Source organism: Ursus arctos, unplaced genomic scaffold (assembly GCF_023065955.2).
Source record: "Ursus arctos isolate Adak ecotype North America unplaced genomic scaffold, UrsArc2.0 scaffold_25, whole genome shotgun sequence".
NCBI lineage: Eukaryota > Metazoa > Chordata > Mammalia > Carnivora > Ursidae > Ursus > Ursus arctos.
This window is the reverse complement of record NW_026622930.1, coordinates 20,485,941-20,510,370: the sequence shown is the minus strand read 5'-3', so window position 1 is coordinate 20,510,370 and position 24,430 is coordinate 20,485,941. Positions and strand designations below refer to the sequence as shown.

The 24,430-nt window shown below is 36.9% G+C and overlaps 1 protein-coding gene across 1 annotated transcript in view; it reads right to left on the bottom strand.

Moving 5' to 3' along the window:
- Window positions 1-24,430, bottom strand: part of SEL1L (SEL1L adaptor subunit of ERAD E3 ubiquitin ligase) — a 52,653-nt gene that overhangs the window by 5,753 nt on the left and 22,470 nt on the right. The window contains exons 5-20 of the mRNA XM_026519390.4: window positions 23,220-23,325; window positions 22,100-22,262; window positions 19,608-19,661; window positions 19,458-19,517; window positions 17,822-17,903; window positions 17,294-17,448; window positions 14,100-14,156; window positions 11,585-11,653; window positions 9,931-10,008; window positions 8,779-8,841; window positions 7,447-7,534; window positions 6,973-7,121; window positions 6,052-6,217; window positions 5,394-5,468; window positions 4,462-4,634; window positions 772-900 (exon numbers count right to left, since the gene is read on the bottom strand). Coding sequence (XP_026375175.1) covers window positions 772-900; window positions 4,462-4,634; window positions 5,394-5,468; window positions 6,052-6,217; window positions 6,973-7,121; window positions 7,447-7,534; window positions 8,779-8,841; window positions 9,931-10,008; window positions 11,585-11,653; window positions 14,100-14,156; window positions 17,294-17,448; window positions 17,822-17,903; window positions 19,458-19,517; window positions 19,608-19,661; window positions 22,100-22,262; window positions 23,220-23,325 — 1,667 coding nt within the window. The remainder of the gene's footprint in view (window positions 1-771; window positions 901-4,461; window positions 4,635-5,393; window positions 5,469-6,051; window positions 6,218-6,972; window positions 7,122-7,446; window positions 7,535-8,778; window positions 8,842-9,930; window positions 10,009-11,584; window positions 11,654-14,099; window positions 14,157-17,293; window positions 17,449-17,821; window positions 17,904-19,457; window positions 19,518-19,607; window positions 19,662-22,099; window positions 22,263-23,219; window positions 23,326-24,430) is intronic.

Sequence of the window (24,430 nt, the reverse complement as noted above, 5' to 3'; positions counted from 1 at the left end):
TTAGGTCAGTGGTTTTGAAAGGAATGGGGAACCCACCTCTTATCCGGGTTCTACCATCAGCTTATTTATGTAGTTCAAGGTATTTTTAGAGAACAAAGCTCCAGTGGTGTTTTAAACATGGTTCACACTATCAGAAGGACCTGAAGTACAACAGTCTGAGCAGGTTCTTGCATTCTACTTCTCCCCTTTTTAAAAATTCTCTTTTAAGGGACTGGTCTGAGTCATTGCTGGGTATTTGACTTACTGTTTACTGAATTTAGTTAACTACTGTTTCAAATGGCCAAGGGTTGGTCTCTGTTTTCTCTAAATCAGAAGACACCTGCATCAATGAAAACTGCTTAGCACCTGGAGCCACTGTCAAATGCTACCTGGAAAGGTACTGCTCCGTGGCTACCTTCAGCCCATACCCGATGCAGTCTCCTGCTACTTCACCTGGGGGAAAAAGGGAAAGCACCAGACACTGGCAGGATACAACTCCCCTCTCCCCAAACTTTTTAGATATAAACCTCTGGACTGAGCAGCTTATATCATTTATATTTTAAATAGAAGAAGAATGGAGGGGTGCCTGGGTGGCTCAGTTAAATGGCCAACTCTTGATTTTCAGGTCATGATCTCAGGATCCTGGGATAGAGCCCCAGGTCAGGCTCCATGCTCAGCAGGGAGTCTGCATGAGGATTCTCTCCCTCTGCCCCTCCCCCCTTCGCACATGCTCTGTCGCTAAAATAAAAAAAAAAATCTTAAAAAAAAAAAAAAGAGGCATGGAACACTTACATTTGTTTCCCGTATGTACTGCAAGAAATACACCACACCCAATTTGCATAGTGCTAGGAAGACTGGTACTTGTGCGTCTGGGCTGGCTTCAGCGGCCATGTCATAAAAACGTTTTGCAAGGTGAATATCCTAGAATATAGGTAATAAACCAAAATTCATCTCTTGTTAAAAGAAGTAAAAATAAAATTGTTTAGTTTACACATTCAGATATCAGTTTATATATTTAGAACATTTATTTTACCTTTTAGGTTTTCATTTTAAAATTCCCTGTACCTAAAGGAAAAACCCGACCTGTAATTGGGTAATATTTCTTAAATTATCTAACTGCTTAATTTTGAAAATTTTAACTGAAAAATTTTAAGATTTAGCTCATGTTCCTCCTGCCTAATGTCCCATTTGCTGTGCAGATGTGCTGTATACAGCTACATACCTATGCATAACATAGGTCAGTCTCAAGATTTCTGGGGGCCACCTGTTAAGTCTCGAGTTAATTTTTCTTACTTAAAACTTCAGTCAGTATAAGCAATTTCTGGTTTCAGTTTGGAGCAGCGATCTTCGAACCTAGTAACATGTTCATGGATAGTGTTAGGGGACTCCCATTCTGCGTTTCTCTGACATAGACATATTTCTGTAAAAGGTGAAACAAGTCATTATGAATTCTGGCCCAGACTGGAGTGCTCTGCATACAGATAAAAGCAGAACGGCACAGTGGGGTGCTGTGAAATTTTCATTTTACAACCTCGCCTTTTCTATGCCCCAACTATTGTCAAAGAAGACCGAACTCCAAGGAAAGAAGAATTCCATGAGACATGGGAAAGAAAGGCTAAACATTAAAAAGGACTTTTTCCACACAGTTCAACATAAGCAGTTACTTTCAGCTATTCCCTAAACTGTCGCTAGGGTGTGTCATTAGTTAAAAAGAAGGTTCTTTTCTGTTACTAACAGTTATAATATAGTTAGTCTGGTTTTTAAAAAAAAGTACCAAATTTTTTTTGGATTGCCACATTTTTCAAGATCATGGATCAAACTTTATGTGATAACATCAACTTCTGTGTGGATGATCTAATAGGGTAATTAAATCTTATCAATTACATCCTGAATTATTTATTCCATATAAACCAATCCTCATTTTATCCTTAATATTTTTCTAGCTGTACTAGATGCTGGACTGAATAGTTTTTAGTAGTATGAATGCTTCTTTCTTTAAAAAATGGGGGAAAAAAGGAAAAGGTGATCATAATGTCTTACAAAAATGAATGGAGTCATTCTGATTTTTATACACAATTAATTATTCTTAAAAGTTGCATCCCAGAGTTCCCTCCCCCATTCTCATCTATGAAATTCTATGTTTTTTATCATAATCTTTATTCACGAGAATTTACATAAGCTTATACATTATATTACAAATTAAATTATGAGAATTCACATTGATTAATTTTCTTGGCTTCTAATCTATTATAAAACCAGACTGTTAGAGTTCTATTACTTAAATTTTGATTGCTTTCAGTAAATTATCACAAAGTATATCCCATAAAAACCGTAACTTTGTATCTTTATATTAGTCATCAAACTATTAATTTTATTTGAATTAAAAAAATGAAGTCAGACTTGCTGACAGAAGCCAAGTTTTATCTGGCTGACTGGCCTGACAACTAAGAGAGGCTTCAGTAACTTGGTAACATGGCAGAATCTTCCCCAAGCTGAATGCACTCTGCCTGCAGTTCCAGAGTATTGATAAAACTATATTTAATATTGAATATAAATATATACATATATTCAAACTATAATATTAATATAAATGTAAAATATAAAATTTACATATAGGGATTAAAAATTAATATTCAAATGTAGTAAAATAAAAGGTACTGGGACAAAAAATAGTGCATTAGCAAAATGAAAACGAACAACTTGCCCTTAAGCACATTAGGTCAATAAAATGTCTCTAAGTGACAGAGTGAGGAGTATAATCAGTTATTTGATAAATCCTGGTGAAGCCTTTCGGCACTCCACCCAGAAACTGAGAAGGTGAATGACTCCAGTGACCAGGGAATAAACACATTTTTTGCAAGTCTCTAGTTTCCAACTCCTTGCTTTCAACAAGAGTGAAGGGGGACTTAACCAAGTTTCAGTGATAGATCATTGAAAATAATTTTAATGACAGATCACTCTGATTTTTGGCACATGTTATAGACTAAATGTTGTGTCCTTCCTAAACTTCTATGTGGAAAATCTCCCTCCTGTGAGGGCTGGGATTAGGAGGTGAGACCTCTGAGAGGTTATCAGGATGAGATAAGGTTGTAAGGGCAGAACTCTCATGAATGGGATTAGCATCCTTAAAAGAGTCTCTTAAGCGCCTGCTGCTTCTTTCCTGCTCTTTTCCCAGGTAAGGACAAAAGCCAGAAGACCTTTGTCTCTGGCCCAGGAAGCAGGGCCTCGCCAGACACCAAATCCACCGCCACCCTGCACTGCAACTTCGCAGCCTCTAGAACTGTGAGAAATCCTGCTACTTAAGCCGCCCAATCTATGGCATTCTGTTATAGCAGCCCGAAAGAAGACCGCACATAACTCTAAAGCAGTTTAAAGAATTAAGTGACCTTGCTCTAAGATTCCTCCCATTCGTATATGCTTGTTTATGCGAACAAGATTCCAGTCATACATTTGTAAAAATGAAAAATGAAATTCATGCTAAATCTACTCAATGATGCTGAAACTAATTTTTAAAAGATGCTCCATTCATCTCATTAAAAGATGCATTTTCAGTAATTACCACAAAAGGAAAATTTTATGAAATTTATAGTATTATGTTGATTTATTCAATACTGTATTGATAATTAACCAACTATGACTAATAATATCTCATGAATTTTTCTTAACACTTAGAGCCTATCATCATAGGAAATAAAATTTAAAATCTAAGTTTAACATGCTTTGTTTCAGATAAGTATAATCTATTGATAAGTAAAATATCTAAGTATTAAAAACATTACATTACTATGTGATGTTATGGGAATAATGGACTGAAAATATGAATTCAGGAAGAAAAGGAAAAGATACCATTTTCATTTAATAAATTTGCTTTAAAAAATTAATGAGAGTATAAAAATTTTGGTATTTAGAGTAATTTAGTCACTTTTTTTAATTTTTAGAGAGTGTTGGTGCTTAATATAGCTAGAATTTAGACCCTTTGGAGCTTCTGATGAAAATTTTTAATGTCAAATTAAAAATGTGTAGGAGAACACACAGTTTATTAAAATTCTCTTCAGGGCATAAAGGCAAAAACTTAAGCCCATGGGTCTAAAGAACATTAGATTGTATTAGGAAAGCAGAAGACTCAGAAATACATTTTTATCAGTACCAAACGTCTTAATTTATTTTGAAATAATTCAGAAACAATAGAATTTGGCTGAACATGGACAGACAGTTTCTCAAACAAGGAGTTACCAATCGAGGCAGCACTGCATTTCCGTTTTAATCAATCTGTTTTTGGCTTACTATCCTAAACACAGCAGTGTGTGTTTGATGATGAGAGAGATGCAAGGATGGGCTTCTGAAATATTACAAAACTGTCTCATAACTTGGTACCTAAAATCTGAGCACATTCCAAAGAAAGCCCGTATTCTATAAAAATGCAGACGATTCCCCCAAATCACAGTTACATCAGTCAAACATTTGTTTTGAAGCCACACTCACCTGTTTAATGCCTAGTCCTTTCTCATGCATATATCCCAGATTAAACATAGCTTGTGCGCTGTGTTGCTGCTCAGATGCTAGACGATAATGAATAAATGCAGTCTCGTAGTCTACATCAGTGCCAAAGCCATAGAAATGGTAGTCTCCAAGCTTAATTCTAGCCACGGTATAGCCTTAAACAAAAATTAAATGCAAAATGCCAATCAATAAAGTGTGTTTCAAACAGATCAAACCATTATTTTTCCTCCTGTTAACATGTTTACATAAAACAGAATTTTAATTTGTAGTACATAGACTTTACAACTAATCCTTCAGCCAAGCTATAAATTCAAGCAAGACTTAAACTAGAGGTGTTGCTCTTCCGAGGAAGGCTTTGTAATAGTCAGGGAGAAATAAAACAAGGTGGGTGGAAATCCCTACTTCACAAGAACACTCTTCAAATGAGCATGTTCTAGTCTATCATGCCATGTACACCGGGAAGTCGTTCACCTGGACCACTGTTCGGGTCTGAAGAAGGGAGAGCCAGGCAAAGCTGAAAGGAGCATGTGTGAGAAAGAAATATTCAAACAAAAAAAGGGGGGAAAGGTTAAAATCTTTGGGGGTTTTAGGCTCGTATTTTATTACATATTCTATTCGATTCTCATTTTACACAGCATATTGGCCTCAAACTAAAAATCAAAGAGTAAACCAGAACATGATATAAATGTCCAGTACAAAGACCTCAGAATTCAATTTAGAAACCTGGGGACTAGAACTTCTGTTTGAAGAATAAATAAATCACGATGCAAGTAAGTTAAGCAATAGTGGGTCTGTCTGCTTAATCTTAAGTTGACGAATGACATTATTTTTTTGTGGGAGATAAGAAAACAAAACGGAGACAGTGAAGAAAGGTCCTGGGTGAAACTGTTTCCTAGATTGGAGTGGCCACTCACCTTGCGAGGCAGCCCTGTTCCAGTGCAGCAAAGCTCTGGGGTAAGTCTCGTTCTCCCCCACGATGGTTGCTTCCCCTATGGGGAGACGAAGTAAATACAAATCAGGCACTTAAGAAAGACAGGCACTAGACTTTAGGCTTCATTTATAAGCCAGGGTGGATATGTGGAACATAATTTAAACAAGAATTGGGATATGGCAAATATTAAATGAAAAAAGCACTGTACTGACATTAAACCAGGATTAGAATAAAATGCTGAGTTCAGAGGAATCCCTGCCTCCGTCTAGGACGCACTACTTCCTGCAACATGTTGTATCCACAGAACTAATAAGGAGACTAACTACTGAGCAGCTTCTAGGGACCTGTGTACCACTGGAAAAACAATGCTGTTATATCTGCTGTATTTTGAAAGATGGATTTACTGGAAGCAGTTAACTTTGTGACAAATGGCAAATCAATTTCTACTGTCAACTCCAACATATAACACTAACTTGGTTGGCTTAGGGAGCTGAGGGAAATTACTCAAGCACGCGTGTTGTTAACGTCTATTTACAACAATAAAGAAGTTTCTTTGTGGCTTTTTTGCTTTAAGCATGAACAGGTTACCCAATGTGAGCCTTTGTATTCTAAAGCCAAGGCAGGATGGCAGTGAACCTTACTCTGGTCGAGAATGAAGGCTGCATTGCTCTGCGCCACTTCGTAGCCCTGTTCGGCCAGCAGGAGGTACTGGATCACGGCGGCATTGTAGTCGCCGTCTTTGTAGCTGTTATAGGCCGTCATAAGCCTCTCGGACCAACGGCCTCGTTCACATACATTCTTAAACAGCTGTGAGAACGAGAGGAAAAAAACCCATAACAAAGTAAGGAACATATACCTGAAAATCAGTTTTGCACCTTGACTACAAGTGACTGTTAAGCTACTTGTGAATCTCTGGCAGCTTTATTAAATACATACAGAAGTCTGGGATTTTATTTGAAGCTTTCAGTTAGTCTTTAGAAGAGGTTTATAAAAATAATAGTAAACAACTATACACCATTACCCTCACCAGGCGCTGTTCTAGTGCTTGTTTTATGTACAGTATGTACAGAATTTCCCTCAAAGCTCCCATGAGGTCACGGGGGACACTCTATGAGGTAAGTCCTATTAACTGCCCCATTTCACAACCAAGGAAACTGAAGCACCGAGAGGTTAGGAAATTGTGCCAAGCATTCATCAAATGCCACTCTGAAGTGCCAGTTATGAGAGCACTAAAGAGGAAAAGTTCCCTTTGGGAGACATCAGCATTCCCCTTTACAACATTCATTTTTGGTGCTGTTTCAGGTACTTTCTAGGTGCTAGAGAGACTGCAGACACCACCACCTCTCCTTAAAACCTTGGATTCTGGGGGGAGAGACACATGTGATAAATAAGCACGACAGTGACACAAGGGCCCCGAGTCTTCCCCCAGTGTATCAAAACTAATAGGCTGAGTCTGTTTCTACTTGAGACAAAATCATGCAAAGAAAACCAGAATGAAAATGACAGACTTTCCTCCTGGGAAAATTAATTTCCTGGGTCCAAGTCGGTAGAAAAGCCCTTACCTCCACTGCAGTGTGACACGATCGCATCACACCTGTGCCGCTGGCGTGCATCTGTGCTAGGTTATAGAAAGCCAAGATATGGCCTCCCTGAGAAGCTAAGTTAAAATACTTCAAGGCCTGTTTATAATCCCTCTTGACTCCAATACCATCTGTAAGGAAAATCACACAAAAGGTCAGAAATAGTCTTAATGAAAATTTAGCTGAAGCACCAGAGAAGCCTTAAATAATGAGTAAAATTAAATGAAATTCAGAATTCTTACTCAGGAAAGATGTGAATCTTACTAATGCAGATTAGTATATTAATATAGATTAACATGATTTACAATGAAAAACAAGATGCACAAATCATTGAATTGGGAGAATATTAATCAGCCAGAATGCAATAGCTCTCATTTCCACATCATAGCGGCATCTAGTGGAAAATAAGTAATTTAGATCTTGGTGTGTACAGTGTTTAACACCAATGTTACTTACTATAGTACATAGAGCCAAGCTGCAGTTGCCCATCCACCCAGCCTTGTTCAGCAGCTTTCTGGAAATACTTTAATGCCAGATCATAATTCTGTAGGAAAAGAGGTCACATAATCACATGATGAGAAAACTCAAAGGTTCACATACTCAAAAGTTAGGAGAGTCATTCATTAAAAAGAGTTAACAAAACACATAATAAGATATTCTCAAAGAGCCATTACAAAGACTACCTTCTAAATTTTTATAATATACAGGTGGTAGTCTATGTCACGGATTAATACATTTAAGACTGTGAACAATCTGTATGTTCACTCTCACAAAGCCTACATAATGCTAGTTCTGGTTCTTTGGAGAAACCTTGGAACGTAAGACTAGGACTTAAGAAACACTCATTTCTTTCCTATTAACTAACAAATCTTTTTGAAACCTCAATTTTTCTAACATTAAATAAGGAAAATTATTCTCTCCTTATTTATTCTTTCCCTATGTAGCTTATTAAGCACTATATGGTTATTAGATTTCAAATATCATACCTATCCACAGAGAAAAATTAAAACAAAGATCACTACTGAATTTTAGTGTCCTAAAATGATGAGAAGGAATCAAAATAAGAACACCTACAGATTAGAATCCTAAACCTAACTCTTCATTTCAGGCCCAAATTAAATACATTTTACTTGGAGAGATCATACAGAGAAGTGGAAAGCAATGAGAATCTCAGGGCATCCAACATGAGGAAGTAGTACAGAAGAATGAGAAGTAATGGCCTAGGAAAACCAAGAGAACTTGCAGAATTCCAGGAAAGAAAGAGTTCAAGTGACGTAGAACCAAAAAGTCAACAGGAGTTGACATTTGGGAGGTTACTGGTGACCTGCATAGAGCAGTTACATGAGGCAGAAGCCTGACTGCTGAGAGCTAAAGAGTGAGTTCATTCTTTCAAGAAACCTGGCTTTGTACTGATGGACTGGAGAGAAGAGAGGTAGTAGATAGAAGGGCAAAGAATAGAACAGAAAGCTTTTCTCCTTCTAAATGGGAGGAACAAGCATTTTCTTAGGCTTGAGCAAAGAAGTAGGGAGGGAGAAGTCTTGGAGGGATGGAAGCATAGGTAGGGTAGAGCACAGACAGAATGAGAGACAGCTTCACATCTTTAGCGAAAGTGCCAGAGACAGAGCCATTCGAAGAAGGCAGTTAGTATGAGGGTACTGGGTACTCAGAGAACGGGAAAAGGTTCAGCTCTAGTTATAGAGGAAGGATTTCACCCAGGCTGGAAGCTAGTTATACTTCCCCACTTCACCAGCTGACTGCTTAAGTCAGAATGTTAGACCGAAAACTTACAACTTGAACTCCTCTCCCGTAGAGGTAAGCCATCCCGAGTCCACTCTGTCCAACTGGGTTGCCCTGCAAACCAGAGACAAAAGAGTGAAAGGATTCATTCAAACAAACAAACAAATGAACAAACAAATAACAGGCAAGAATAAGTGACTACCAAAGAAATAATTTACAAGCGTATTCAAAAAATGTCTTTGCATTTTTCAATTCAAAATTCTCCTTCCCAGCAGGCTAAATGTTAATACCGACTTTCAGAGATTTGGGGGTCTTCAGCAATTTGCTGAAAAAGAGCAAAGAGTACATTTATCTAGAATTGAATTTTGGTGAGTTACCTTATGACCATCTGTTCCATGAGTTTATGATAGAAAACATGACTACTGTATTTCTTCTTCTTAAAATTAAAAGTAGGTCACTTTTTGGGTAGTTTTTCATTGGTAACCTCCCTCCCCAATAAAGAAGGAAGATGCCATAGTGTAAAGTCAACAACCATGTAAAACAGCATTACTGGGATCAGGTGGCAAAGACACACTTAAGATTACTGGAGTGTCACAGAACAAAGATAATCGTTGGTTTGAGACCTGAAAGAGAAAAATCTAAAATTCAACCTAAACGTGGATGGACAGAGGCATCTCTTAAAAAGTGTCACAGCGCTCCCTTGGAAAATACTCAACTGACATTTGGAACTAAAGTAATATGAAGCTGGCAAGGAGATAAGCATACACACTGGAGGCAAACAGGGTCTTAAATATTCATATGTAGTTTTCTCTGGGCCAAAGAAAGCCTAAATTTTATATTTATGATTATCGAAAGTACCCAGTTATGTAAGTTTTAAACCTCAATTTGCAATACAAATAGGGCAAATTATAATAACTCTCAATTGCATCACTAAAATCAATACTTCCCCTATGAGGAAACTTCTCAATGAAATTGAAACAGAGGCTTAATATTCAATAATTTGCACCCCCCCAAATAAATTGCTTTATATTGGGAAGTTTTTTTTTCCTTCTAGCCAGTCCATTCCCATGAATCACATTTACAAAAATACTTTCAATAATTTGAGACATGAGTTTGTTATGACTAATCCTTCAGTATAATAAACTTATTTATTAAAATAATAATATGGCACACATTTCAATACACTGAGTCATGAGGTCTTACCATGTCAGCAGCTTTCTTGAAGTAGTGAAGAGCTGTCTCATTACTCTGTGGTACAATATCACTTCCCTCTGAATACATCTGGAAAACAGAGCCTAATTTTATTAACAGCTATACCCCTCTCACCTATAATGTATTTCTATCTCAGGTCATTCTGGTTTTGTTAGGTATCATGAAATCTTTGAACAGTTTAAAATTCCCCATAGGATATTTAGATATTTTAGATTTATTTGTCATAACAAATTTATTACTTTTCTATAAACATGAATATATTAAAATCAGTTCACAGATCAATCTCAGGAGGAGAAAACCTTTAACTCAGGGTGAATCTTGTCTCTCACTCTATCCCAGGGGAGTCAAATGGTTCATGAGTTGCTTGGGGTCAGTGATTACATGAGAGAAAGGGGTGTTGATGACAATGCCACTTCCCTCTCTCTTCCACCACAATTTCCCTCAGGGTAAGATACAGAGTAGGTCTTAAGTTCAGGAAAAGAAATAACTAAAAGGTTATTTCAAAAGGTTGCAAGTACTGAATGATTAGAGTACCAGGTACGGAACAGGATAAAAGGGCCAAGAGAAAGAAGAACAGAATGATCGAAACTGTTTTCATCCACATCATACATTAAGAAAACAGCAATGGAAATCTTTTTTTGAGACAGGGTTAATTAAGAATTCAGAGCAAGAACTGAAAGGGCTAGAATGGAAAGTTCTTAAAGGCTTGACAAAAATAGATGGGAGGGGAAGGGGGTAGGGAGTGACTGGGATAGGCTGGTGATGGGTATTAAGGAGGGCACATATTGCATGGCGCACTGGGTGTTATACACAAATAATGACTCATGGAACACTACATCAAAAAGTAAGGATATACTGTATGATGACTAACACAACATAATAAAAAATTATTATTAAAAAAAATAGATGGGGAATACCAATTTCGATCCTGTAATAGTTGGGATATTTACATGGATGGTTCTCAGGCCCCAAATCACTGGTTGTTGATTATGTGGCAAATACTGACGAGACTTTTCTATTTGTAAGAACCTTTGTGACATTTATTTTACCTGAGCATCCTAACCTTAGATTTGGTTTTGGATGAAAATATCCACTGATTTAGACTGTATTTGTTTTCAAAATGATGAAAAAGGAAGTTCTGAAACTGTGCCATGTCATACAGAATCTATGTTAGGTCTCTAGACTTTAGTGTTTCCTTGCTTAGAAAAGAACCACACTGATAGGTGGGTGATGGCCATCACACTGAAGATGATTAAAGCCTGCAGACTAATTCCAACAAACTCTAGTTGCCTCTACTCAGCACGGAAGAAAACAGGCAATTGGGACAGACTTAGCAAAAAAAAAAACAACTGCACAGCATAAAGAAAAATTCCTCATTATTGCATATGATACACACAAAACAGGAGCTCAGTGATAGCTAATTTCAACAGAAAATTAACATACTGATGAGGAAATGTTGTCTCCCTTACGTTACCTAAGAAAATGCCTCGAAATCATACTTACCTTACCACAAGACACAATATCCTTGTATTGGAAATTTTATTTCCAGTTTATTTTTGGTAAACTGTAGATTGTAACTACAACATGTGCTTTTTATGCAAACACCTCTTGCTATTATGTAATATGTTCACAGGATGTACAGTACCTTTCCCAAGAAGGCCATAGCATGTGAATTGCCAGCATTAGCTGCTAAATTGAAGTAGTCGAATGCTCTCTGTGAGAAAAGAATTTATTAAAATAATTAGTTTTTCTAGAATCTGCCTTTGGTTTTTCACCAAAATAATCATTTCAGGAACTTTAAAAAAATCTTACAATATGGCAGTATCTCAGTTTAAATAACAGCATGACATCTCTTGCTTGCTCAAGGTACCCACCCCTCTTCATGCCCAATCCATCACTGAATCCTGTAACTTACATCACCAAATTCCTTTTGAATCCACCTATGATCCTCCACTATCACAATTCTAGGCTAAGCTTCATTATCTCGCACCCAAACTTCTGGAACACTTCCCTCCTTGGTCTCCCTGCCTTTAGTCTTCAGTCTAAAAGCAACAGTTCAAAACACTTAACATGCTGGTCCTTACAGCCCTTGAAGTTTTGCAGGGGATATACTGGCATGATCAGACACTGCTTACCTCAGTACTGTTGAGCTTGCTCTCTGCACTCCGGTCTTTCCTGCCTCAGGACCTACGCACATACCACTCTTTCTGGCCTGGAATGATCTTACCTCTAGGCTTGACTTAAATGTCATCCATTTCTCCTCAGAGACAACTACCACCTCCCACTTGTTAACTTGTTACTGGACCCTTTCTTTCTTCTTAATAGCAACAATCACAATTTATTACATGTTTCTTGGTGTGATCATTTAAAAAAATACCTAATGTTCTAGTTCTATTAAACTTGAAGCTCTGTAAGGACAGAAAGACCAAAGCTATTCCGTCTAGCATTGTATCCTGAATGCCTAGCAAGCAGTGAACAGGCACATAGCAGGCACACAAACTATTGACGAATTAATACAGTTATGTACTGGGAACTCCTTTTATTCCTTCTGAGAAGCTGGTGAAAAAATTTACTGTTGTGTAGGTGTTTCTCAAGTAGGCAGCATACACCAAGAATATCCCAAAACTTGTATAAAAGGGATGCAGCAAACTTATCATCGGAATTGTTCTCTCACCTGACATTTTTATTAGCCAGTTCATCTGGCCTAACGACATACATTTTAATGACCTAAAGACAAGGAAAGCAGTCAAAATGCCATCTGAATTAAAAACAAACAAACCATGGATATTTGGTATAGTTTTAAGTGATAAGTGTATTTTGTTATGATCTACTACTTAGAGTTGATGGGATATGGAAATGAGATAACCTTAATTAGAAAATTTAACTGTTATGGCAGAATAATAGTTTTATTAGTCTAACAAACATTTGTCAAGAACTCATTATGTGCTAGGCATATAATTCCCTCAGGTGCTGGGAATAAAGTGGCAAAGTCCGTGCTCTTTCGCAACTTAAGTTCTAGCAGAGGAAGAAACTTAATTACATGATTAGTGAATTTACAATGGGTAAGGGCCATAAATACAGATTTTCAGAAACTGTAACTGTGGTACATGACCTATTCCTGGAGTGGGGTTAGGAGTCTAGAGAAACATTTTAGGGGAAGAGGTATTAGAGTTGAATTCTAGAGGATGAGTAGGAATTAGCTACATAAAGAAAGGAGGGGGGATAATATTCACTCTAGACAGAGGGACTAGCATTCCAGAAATCCTGAGATAGTTTCTTCATATTTTCAAAGACCTGAGAAAAAGTCCAGGTGCCTGTGACTCAGAAAGCAAGGGGCTGGTGAGGTAAACAGAGACTGGTACAAATCCTGGAAATCATGTTAAACAAAGGATTTGGTTTTTAAGTGACTGGCAATCATGGACCACTCAAGAGTTTTAAGCAAGGGAACCACAGGATCAGGTGTGTGGTTTACAAACAGGCTACTGCACAGGAAATGCATGCAGGAGATGCTCACACAAGTGGCAGGTGTACTGATGGATACAAGGGAAGAGATGAGTGAGACTTAGGGCATAAGGCGCACAAAAGCTGGATACAGATCTGACTGCTACAGTTATATACTCCTAATTTCTCACAAACTCAACAATGACTTTTCCTCAGTTCTATGAAATATTTTTTTTCCCCCAAAGATTTTATTTATTCATGAGACACAGAGAGAGAGAGAGAGAGGCAGAGAGAGAAGCAGGCTCCCCACAGGGCAGGAATCCCAATGCGGGGCTCCATCCCAGGACCTTGGGATCATGACCTGAGCCTAAGGCAGACACTTAACCAAATGAGCCATCCAGGTACCCCTGATATATTTTCTAATAGGAGTTTTAAGACATACTTCTACCACATACCTATAGGAAACCAAGATACTGTGTATGTATTTTTGGCAATATTGAGAACTAGGTCTCAGAATTAAAAAAACCCTTCCCACCACTATGAGGTATAATTACATTTTTAGTCTTCAGTTTTCTCAGGGGTCAGTTGGATCCTGAAAGATCATTTGTGATGATTGTCTAAGTAACATAAACTTGATATTGTCATTGATAAGAAATACATCTAGAGCACTGTTTCTTTCTACCACATGAAGTATAAAGCCCTGGGAACAAGAAAGTTACCTGATGATTTTGTTCTACTCCACGCCCTCCGTGCAGATGCAGTTGTCCCAGACCAACCTGAAAATTCACAAAAATGAGCAAAAGTAAATGGTAGCATCTGGTGTGCCATTAAATTAGACCAACAGGAAATCATTTGGTAGTAAAAAGTTTTCTCTTCAGAATTCAAAAAAGTGAAGACTTAGTCTTAACTCCTGAAGATATTACTCTACATTAACCTACATTTTTTAAAAACTGAAATTCCTGCTTTTAATTACAAGGTGTCTTTCTGAAATAAAGATGAAATAAAGGCAACTTCAGGCAAACTAAAACTGAATTTGTCACCAATGAACCCACTCTGAAGGAAATACTAAAGCATGTTTTTTAGGAGGAAGGAAAATTATCCTGGGAAGCCTGAAGATGCAGTAAGAAATAAAGACCAATGGAAAGTTAAACTTATGAGTATATCTAAATTATATGGACTGTACAAGAATAATATCTTGCAGGATTCAAAAGCATAGAATTAAAACACATACAGAGTACTCTAAAGTTTACATTGTCCAAGAAATGGTAAAAGTGCTCATTCATACTAGACTTTGGTAAAAGAGTAGTAAAACAAAGTTCAACTATCACCTTAGTAGAGGGGAGGACATACAATAGTAAAAACACAAACCAAGAGAATATAAGAAAAGAGACATAAAGGAGCATGGAAAAGCAAAATGAAAGAAAGCAAGCAACACAGAAAATGTAAACACAAATATATCATTCGTTACTTTCAATTAAAAGACTGTCAGAGTGAATAAAAAAAAATAAAAGTAGTCCGATGATGCTCCAAGAGACAGACCTTAAACATAAGAGGTTGAATACAAAAGACTGAAAAGATACTACATGTAAATACTAACCAAAAGAAAGTGGCATAGCTAGCTAGTATCAGACAAAGTACGATTTAAAGCAAAAAACATTTCTGAAGATAAGAGAGGACACTTCATGATATATAAGCTAGTTTAACAGAAAGATAACAATATTAAGTCTATATGCACTCGACATGGCCTAAAATACATTAATCAAAATTGACAGAAATACAAGACAGAGACAAATCCACACCAAAGTGGGCAATTTAAACAATACTGTCTCAACACTGGACAGAAAAAGCAGACAAATTCAGTAAGGATTCACCAAATTTGAACAACAGGATTAAGAAACATAACTCAAAGGACACATAAAGAATGCTAGACCCGGAGACTGTAAAATTCATATTCTCTTTAGCGCACAATATTTGCCCAAACAATGAAGTATACAGCAAGTCTCAGGAAATCTCAGACAAATGAAATCATACATAGCAGAGTTTCCTTATTTTTTTATTTAGATGCAGGCTCCCCACTGAACAGGGAGCCTGACAGGGGGGCTCGATCGTAGGATCCCGGGATCATGCCCTAAGCTGAAGGCAGACCCTTAACCGACTAAGCCACCCAGCTGCCCCAAGTAGAGAGAATCTCAAGCAGACTCTGCAAAGAGCGCCGTGCCTGACACGGTGCTTGATCTCACAACCTGAGCCAAAAACAAGAGTCAGATGCTTATTAACCGACTGTGTCACCCAAGTGCCCCATACAGAGCATATTCTGACTGTAGTGGATTAAACTAGAAATAACAGAAAGGGTAAATAATAAAACCCCCATTTATATGAAAACTAAGCAATTCACTTCTAAAATTACACATGGGTCAGAAGAAATCACAATGAAAATTAGTGCTAAATATCATGAAACTATGACAGCAGGAAAACGCGTTCTACCACATACCAAGATTTATAAAGTTATACGAATTTAAGACAGTACTGATGCACAAGACATGCAAGAGACCATGCACAGAGCATTATCTGCAAGCACCCAAATCTGGGAAGAGTAAAATGGGCAAGTAAGTTGTGGGATTTTTATACACTGAAATACTATAGGGCACTGTAAATAAATGAATTTCAGCTACATGAAAACACATGGACTGATTTCATAAACATAATGCTGAGCAAAAGAAGCCAATACCAAAAAATGCTATATGAATTTTCTTTAACATAAAATTCAAAACCAGACTAAACCGATCCGTAGCTGTAAGAAACCAACTCAGTGGGCAACCCACGAGGAGGAGGGCGGCTTCTGGGAGGCTAGCTGTGATTCACAGTGGGCTCAACTGGGGATTAACCAGGGGGCTGTATGCTTCAGATTTATGTACTTTTCTGTATTAAAGTTGTAATTCGAGTAGTAAAAAGAACAAAATGATATACTATACCACACATGGATTGTTCTAGCTTGAGTTTTCCACTGAATACACTGAAGTCAGCTTTCCACAGTGAGTAGTATTCTACGTCATTTTTAATGGTTGCGTGAAATTCCACTACATGGAAGTGCCATAGTTAAGCTAAGTAATTCCCTATTTTGGGGCATTTAGATGGTATTGAATTTTAACTGACCTCTGATATAAAACAAAGATGTTTAATTAGACAAGATAACTTTATTATAATTTCCATGAGCTAAGATTTGGATCTTCCACTACAGTTTTTTTTTTAAACGTAAGATTCCCTTCTGTTAAATCTTAAAATCAATTGTTCTCAAAACGTATGTAATACTCATCTCTCTAGATGTCTAAAAGACCTATAAACTGCATAGAAAAAAGGCAGATGTTGAAGTCCTTTTATTCCAGGATTATCAACCCACGAAATAACAAATTATACACAGTACTTTGATGGATATACCATACAATTTACATTGAACAAAGCTACTCTGTCCTTGACCTTGAGGAAATTATGGTCTAAGATGAGCAAAGGAAACATGAACAGTAAATGGCCCTGAAGGGCATCTGAAATTCCAAATGTTCCAGAGACTTTTTGTTGAGAGAAAGTGGCAGTTTTCATCCTTGTTGACTCCAATAAGAGCCTTCATCATCAATAAACACTGCTCTGTTCAAGCAGTGGTTTCCAACCATGGTGCAATCGCCTGGCCAGCTTCTATGAACTATCAATGACTAGGCAACATCCTAGATGAATCCAAATGGAAATGTCTTGACAGTATGAGACTCTTGGTACTTTTAAAAATAATGCTACTCAGGTGATTCTAATATGTAGTTAATAATGGCTCAGAGCAATGGAAATGTTTCTTACAGATGTAAGTGCTTGCTCCATGACTGTAATATATAGTGCAGAGACATACGCCATGAGATATTTAAACACATACCTGTGCTTGTACATCACCTTTTTCTGCTAGGAACTGATAGTATTGAATCAAATCTTCTTCCAGCATTCCACTATTCATTCCTGGATTTTCCACCTCGTCAGGCAGCCGTATTCTCTGTACTACTGAGCCTCCGGTGAGCGAGATATCACTAGCAACTGAAACAGGGGGTCGAAGTAATAACAAGGAGGAAGGTCAGAAGGATTGTTCCACAGAAGGAAATGGAATTTCAGCTGCCAAACATTGACAGACATTATACTAACAGTAATCTATAGATTACAAAATAGTAATCTATGCAAGCCCAGGGTTTTCCACAAAATATTTAGTAAGTGGAATCCAAAGTGCACACGTACACGTGCACACGCACACAAAGGAGATCTTAGTCAACTAGCGTAAAGATCATTCCACTTAAGAGACTTGATCATGATTATTTCAAGTAGTACAACAAAAATAGATGTATTTGAAGTTAATTCCATTGTTTTTTGTTTCTTTTGATAGGGTGAAAGGCAAAAAAAAAAAAAAAATAGATACCATGATTGGCAACAAGACGATAATGAGTCAGTGCTGATTCACAACTCTGGAGGACTCCGATGCCAGCCCAGTACCGATAACCCTGTGAGACAAGCTCTAGTGAGAAGACTGCAGGTTCACACGCTCCACTGGCATTCTTGTCGGAAATGAATAAAGCCACCCACGCTCAGAATGTAATTCTGCAGTCCCTTGATCCCAGTACATTACCACCTCGTTTATCCTGACTTTTAGGTTCTGAGGTAATTTATTCAGCAACTGCAAAAACCAGACTGTAGCTAAGAACTAGGAAATAATGAAGTTCCCACAGAAATCAAAATAGATGCTGTGAACTTTACGGATGAAGTGTGCGCATCTCACGTGTAAGAGAAAATTACTTAGATTCTTGCTTAGAACACATTCTAATCTTATGTTAAACCTGATTTTAATAAAAGTGGGTTGATCTACCAAACCAGCAAAGAAGCAACAAATTAACAAAATAGGGAAGATGAGAGACTACTAGGAGCAGGCACAGTAACACGAGCAAAAACTGATTTCAGAGTGAGAAGGAAGATAGCTAACTATAAAGAACAGAAAAAAAAAGTAGAGCTCTCTTGAGTCATTCAGCACAGATTCAAATAACTTTACAGATTTAAACAATCCTTAGGACACTACCGTGTAATAACGTGTATCATATTTAATGTTCTTATTCTGTAGTCACTATTTAAGAAGACTGGTAAACTAAAAAAAGATATAGGTCAGAAATATTTAACATACTTTGGCCATATAAAAATATGCTTTAAATTTCTAGAAAATTCATCTAAAAGGAACTTTTCAATTACTGTTTGAGGAATAAATATTACCACAGATGAAAAAAGCCAATGCGGAAAAAAAACTTCGAAATTAGTGAGGAACTTCAGAAAGTTGGAGCAACATCCTTGTTTTTCACTGGCTTAAACTATGTTTACGTCTGTCACAGATAGGGTCCAAGCTCCTTGGCATGACATATAGCCCATTTATGTGATTCCTGATGAATTTCCTGACATTCTACTCTCCAGCCACACTAAAGAGCTGATGTTTTCTTGCAAGTACCACATTCCCTCATCACTGCCCCTCTGCATATATTGCTCCTGCTATATGAATGCCCTTCCACTTCTATTCACTCACTGCTTTTTATCCCTCAAGAATTACTTTAGTTACTTCTTTCCTCAGAAGTATCTCCTTTAACTGCTCCTTCCAACACCAGTATGGGGTAAGTGCCTTTCGAGGTGATTCCTATACTGTAACGATCTCCTTACTTGTGTAAATTTAAATGTAAATCATAAGTCAATTTTCGATGTAAAATGAATTAAAATGTAAAACTGTGATAACTCAACTGAAGAAATGATTGTGACAAACATTTCCAACTTATAGAAAATAAAAAAGAGCCATTTACCACAAGGCCAATCAGCCAGAGTCATCATTTTAAAGAAAAATTGTGGACTGTACAAATTTTCATCCACATGTAGATGGAAGTGTTGTACCCATTAACAAGAATTTGAAGAATGTTCAACTGAATATTTGATCTTAATGAATACATCTCATTCATGAAAGCTGGAAAAGCTGTGGCCCCTCATGAACCAAAAATTCCGCTCCTCCATGTTACTAAAGTCGTACTTACCAAAACCATGTGCGCTATTAGGTTGCCCCCAAGAGCTCCAAAAGTATAATATACGAGGGCCTGGGAAGGAACAAAATATGCTTAACTGAACACAGGCATACACTGACCCAATTCAAATGGCAGTATACAAAAAAGTTTTAATAATATTACCTTTGCTTGACTTGAATTAACACCAAGTCCAGAGGCATAGAGAAAGCCAAGAGCCTGAAATAAAATGACAAAAGTAAGAATTCTTCCCTAGTGGAAGTTTATCCACAGACACAGTTTTATGAACGATGAAAAGATGCAAGAATCTTTAGATCCTGGTAGACTTGAACAGTCCAAGTATGTACAACTGTGGAATTAATTGAAGAGCCTCCAAAATGCATTAAAGTTTTTACAAATTACACAATGAAATACAACTGAACAAATCAAAAAGTTTGGCTTGAAGATTAAAGACAGCTTAATAAAAACATTAGCTAGAAAACCAAAGCTGAACACACTTGAACATGGCTTTTCCTTTATCTTGATCAACAGCTATCACGAGAACCAAACAACCCCTTTATCATTACATCAACACATTACCTATCAAAGGAGAACAGACAATGAAAATAGTAAGAGGCTACCAAGATAAACAGTCTAGCAGTAAAAAGGGGCGGCAAGGGTCACGTTGAAGGGTTAAGAGAGAAAGGTCACTTTACAATGCTGAAGCACACACCATTTTTCATTACAAAAACCCCCAAAACAAAAAACTCCAACCAACCAAACAACACATTGATAAAGTTCAACCTTTGCCCACTGAGGACCATCCCTGATGACATAAAAGTAAAAGCTGAAGTCAGAAAGGTAGGTGTATCACATGCCAGCGTTCATCAAAATCCATGAGCTCTTACTACATTACCAACCCCACCCTCCCGTTCTTGGGTAGGGCCATGTGTCTAGGATGTGGCAAAGAGAGATGCAAGCCATTTTTAGGCCTGGCCATTAAAAACTTTTCAGAAAACTCTCCAGCTCTCCCTCCTCCCATCATGATGGCTCGAAAGGCCCATGTTTGAGATGCTGCAGCTACATGACAGAAGTGGCCCATGACTGAGTCAGCATCAGGAAGAGAGTGACACAGGCAGGGGAACTGCATCGACCCTGGCGAGAATAAGGAATAACTCTTTGTAAAGTGGAGCCACTGTGATTCTGGGGCTGTGTCTGTTACATTAGCTAGAATTAATTACCATGGAGAGAGTGCTTTGCAGTATTCAGTATTAAGCACTGTGGCATTGTGGGGTGCTATTATTAGAGGGGAAAGATGCCTTAGATACCATTCTTCAGAGCCAAACGTGTCTGTAGAATAAAGAATATATGTGTGAATGTATATAAACTGACTTACACAAAGAAGGGGAAAAAAGCTTTGAAAACAAAGGGGGAGCAATTAAGATATCACCTGTTTATAAATTAAACTAAAACTGTCTAAGAGTTGCAGACTGTAGGTACTCAGTCCTATAGAAAACATTGGTCACAAATCCCGTTACTGTTTACATAGTCTGAAAACAGACTTCCCCTAACCGTGACTAGAAATTTTATATTTAAGCAAATCCCACACCTCCAATAAACCTGAATTACTGAGAGCATTTAAAATAAATGTGGTGGCCTCCTAAATCCAGGTTTCAATCTTACTATTACTGATGAGAAATCAAGCAGAGATTATTTATCAAATGGTGTGATTCAATATAGAACGCAGAGCATCCCTCTATAAGGCTGTCTTGGCCAAAAATACTAGACTTGAGTTCATCAGCCTTTAGCTGTGACATCCTCTACTGGAAATATAGATGATGAAGACCAGAATAAAGGACAAAAGGAAGAAGCGAAAAGACAAACTGAAGAAGGACATTCTGCAGAACAACTGGCCCTATCTTTAACACAGGCAAGAAAGGCAAGGACTCTGCTAGCATTAACGACCGAACAGAATGTGTCGTCCTGGACTGGATACTGCTTTGGACAAAACAGGGATAAAGGAAATGTTCTGGTTCAATGCCCTATGAAGACTGTATGGGTATTACATTTACTGGACTTGAATGATGAGGGCTATTTATTGAAAGAGCAAGGAAGGGAACAGTAGACAGTGACATCCATTTTAATAAGAAGTTCACATGTATAAATACACAAAGAGAAAGGTCAAGAAGGGAGTGCATGCATTAACATGTTACCAATGTTCAGGTCTGGGTGGTAAAGATATGATGTTTTCTTTCTTAGTTGTTTTTTTTTTCAGTTTGTATTTCTAGTTTCTTATAATGATCATGTATGCTTCTGTAATAAAATATATCTTTTAAAAAAACACCAAGATTACCAAAAGCTGGAGCATCTGAACTTTGGAAAAAAGGCAATGGGGAGTGATTTCAGATAAAAAAAATGATTACCTTTATGTTTCATTCTTTACAGATTGAATTTGGGATACTACAAATATAACTGTGTTAAGATGAAGCTGCAAAAATGCCTTAGGTGACCACCCTGAGGAAGAAGATTGGTAAAATGATCTGCCACAGGATTAGTATTTAAAGCCATTTTACCTTCCAGCCTTACTTGTTAAGGGAAGGCAGAGCATAAAGAGTAAACTGCTGTGAAAATAAACAAGTGCTATGTGCCAAGAGCTTCTGCAGTGAAAGTACACTTACAGTTTGTCCCTTAGGAGAGCCTTCCTCCGTCAGTTTCTCAAACATCTCTTTAGCTGCCTGGATATTCTGTGTCAGGTAATCACCAAACAAAAGAGCATATGACACTCTCTCCAGGGCCTTGGTATGATTCATGCCTGCTGCCTTTTGAAGATACCGATATGCTCTTTAAACATAAGCAATTAAAAAAAACAAATTAGCAATATTTTGGAACTCCCATTAAAATTTTTACAGAATCTGGGGTGCCTGGCTGGCTCAATTGGAAGAGTATGTGACTCTTGATCGCGGGGTCATGAGTGTAAACCCCAGTTTGGGTGTAGAGATTAACTAAAAAAAAAAACTTAATTTTTTTTTTATTTTTACAAAATCTACTAAAATGCAGAATAAATAATTTTACAAAATCTACTAAAATGCAGAATAAATAATTTCTTTATTCTATAGAATCCCTCTGATATTTGATTTCCATTAAATTATTTACTTATATATATATAGAAAACATTCTGGGCTACTTTTGTTTTTACGTAAGGTACCAGTTCTGTTATTCCAATATTTTAGAATAGTCTAAGAATGAGAGAGAATTATAATAATGTAGTATCCAATAAATAATCCAACGATAACCACTGCTATTTTCTTTTAAAATCTTCGCACAGACTATAACAAAAGTCAGCTGAAATTAAGGGACATAGAATGTTAAAAGACAGTCAACTTATTTTACGTTCTCTCCAAATTCCTAAATTCTAGTGTTTGTCTGCAAGATAATTACAAAGCAAAAACAAAAAGACAAAAAAAAACACTTGACAACAATTCTTTTGTCTTATGTCATTCTCAATTCTGAAGAGTATACATATTTTCTTGGCTCTCAGAAACTATTATAATTTTAATTATTCCCATTTTGCTTATTGTTCATTCTTGTGATGAGTATTTATAATCTTTTTAGCCCAAAGAGCTGAAATCTGATAAAAGTAATGCCCCTAACTGTCCATTGGTCATATCAGGTTTCCTTATAATACAGCCTAAGAAATCCTCTGTCTTTGGCAGTGCACCTAAAAAACAAGTACTTAAAGCTTTTTATCTCAGTAACAGCCTATGTCAGGGGAAGAATGGACTGGGCAGTGCTACCTACTCTCTTTTCTGGCTTTTCTTGTTGCTTCCGTTGAGGATTTTCATCCCTGTCTGGTACATCATTTCCGCTTCCTGCATTTGCCGCCGTTTAGCTGCCTCCTCTTCAGCTAAAAACAAAATGTAAGATGCTTTTAAATCAATTTTAATTTTAAACCAATTATTTATCAAACATCAGTATATATTCTTTCTTCTGGGTAGTTACCAATACAGTGATCTTTCACTATTTCCCAATCTGATTTTAAGGACACATGTTTTTATGTGTGGCCTTTATCTGACTGAAGTTAAGACTTTTTTTAAAAAAATAAAACTCATTAAAATCACTTCCTTGTAAAGAAAGCTGTATCAACCTGTTTTTGTTAAGTGCTTTTCTGCTAGTAATTCTAAAAGTTTTTATATAAGTCAACTAAAATTCCAGTAGAGCCTTATGATTATATGCCAAGGTGAGCTAAAATTGAAGGACAAGAGAACAATAAAAAAATAGAAAAAATACTGGTGTAGTCAAAGGTGACTCTAGCCTCACCTGAATGGCTGTGTCTTTACAAGGAGAAAATATGTGACTAATTACATAACAAAAAATTAGTTGAAAAAAAGGATTTTTATTAAATATAGAGTTTAATAGTCAAGTTCTGTGTTTTTCCTATGTACTGATACAACACTGAAAATCATGGCATTAGAATAGATTTCCCCAAAATTATTTTGCTACTATAAGAAAGCATTTTAACAGAAATCTAAAACTCACCAAGAGACATTTGAATATTTCATTAGGAGTATTTATAGAAATAGAAGTGACTTCTTCTTATAATATAAAAACAAAATTTGATGTATTAAACAGGAGTACCTGATCGTACTGGCCCACATCCAAAGACAGACTATATTTGATGCTATCTCTAAGGAATGCCTAAATATTCTATCAGAGTCATTACTCTGAAAATGTCATCTGGTATCAAAAAAGGTATGTTCAAGGTTTTCTTTGTTCTTTTAACAGTTAGAAAGTCCTTCCCGAAAACACAGCTTGCCTTTAGAGGCAATACTGACGTTAACATTTACGGCAGTTAAATATACTCTATCTGTCAAATATTACCTTAGCACAGCACATTTCACTCAAAGTATTTAAAAAAGGTATTATCTATTTGTCTTCTAAGCACTATTAATTAACCTCAGCATAATGTTCTGTTTTTCTTTCTTGCCAAAAAACATTTTACATTAATTAAT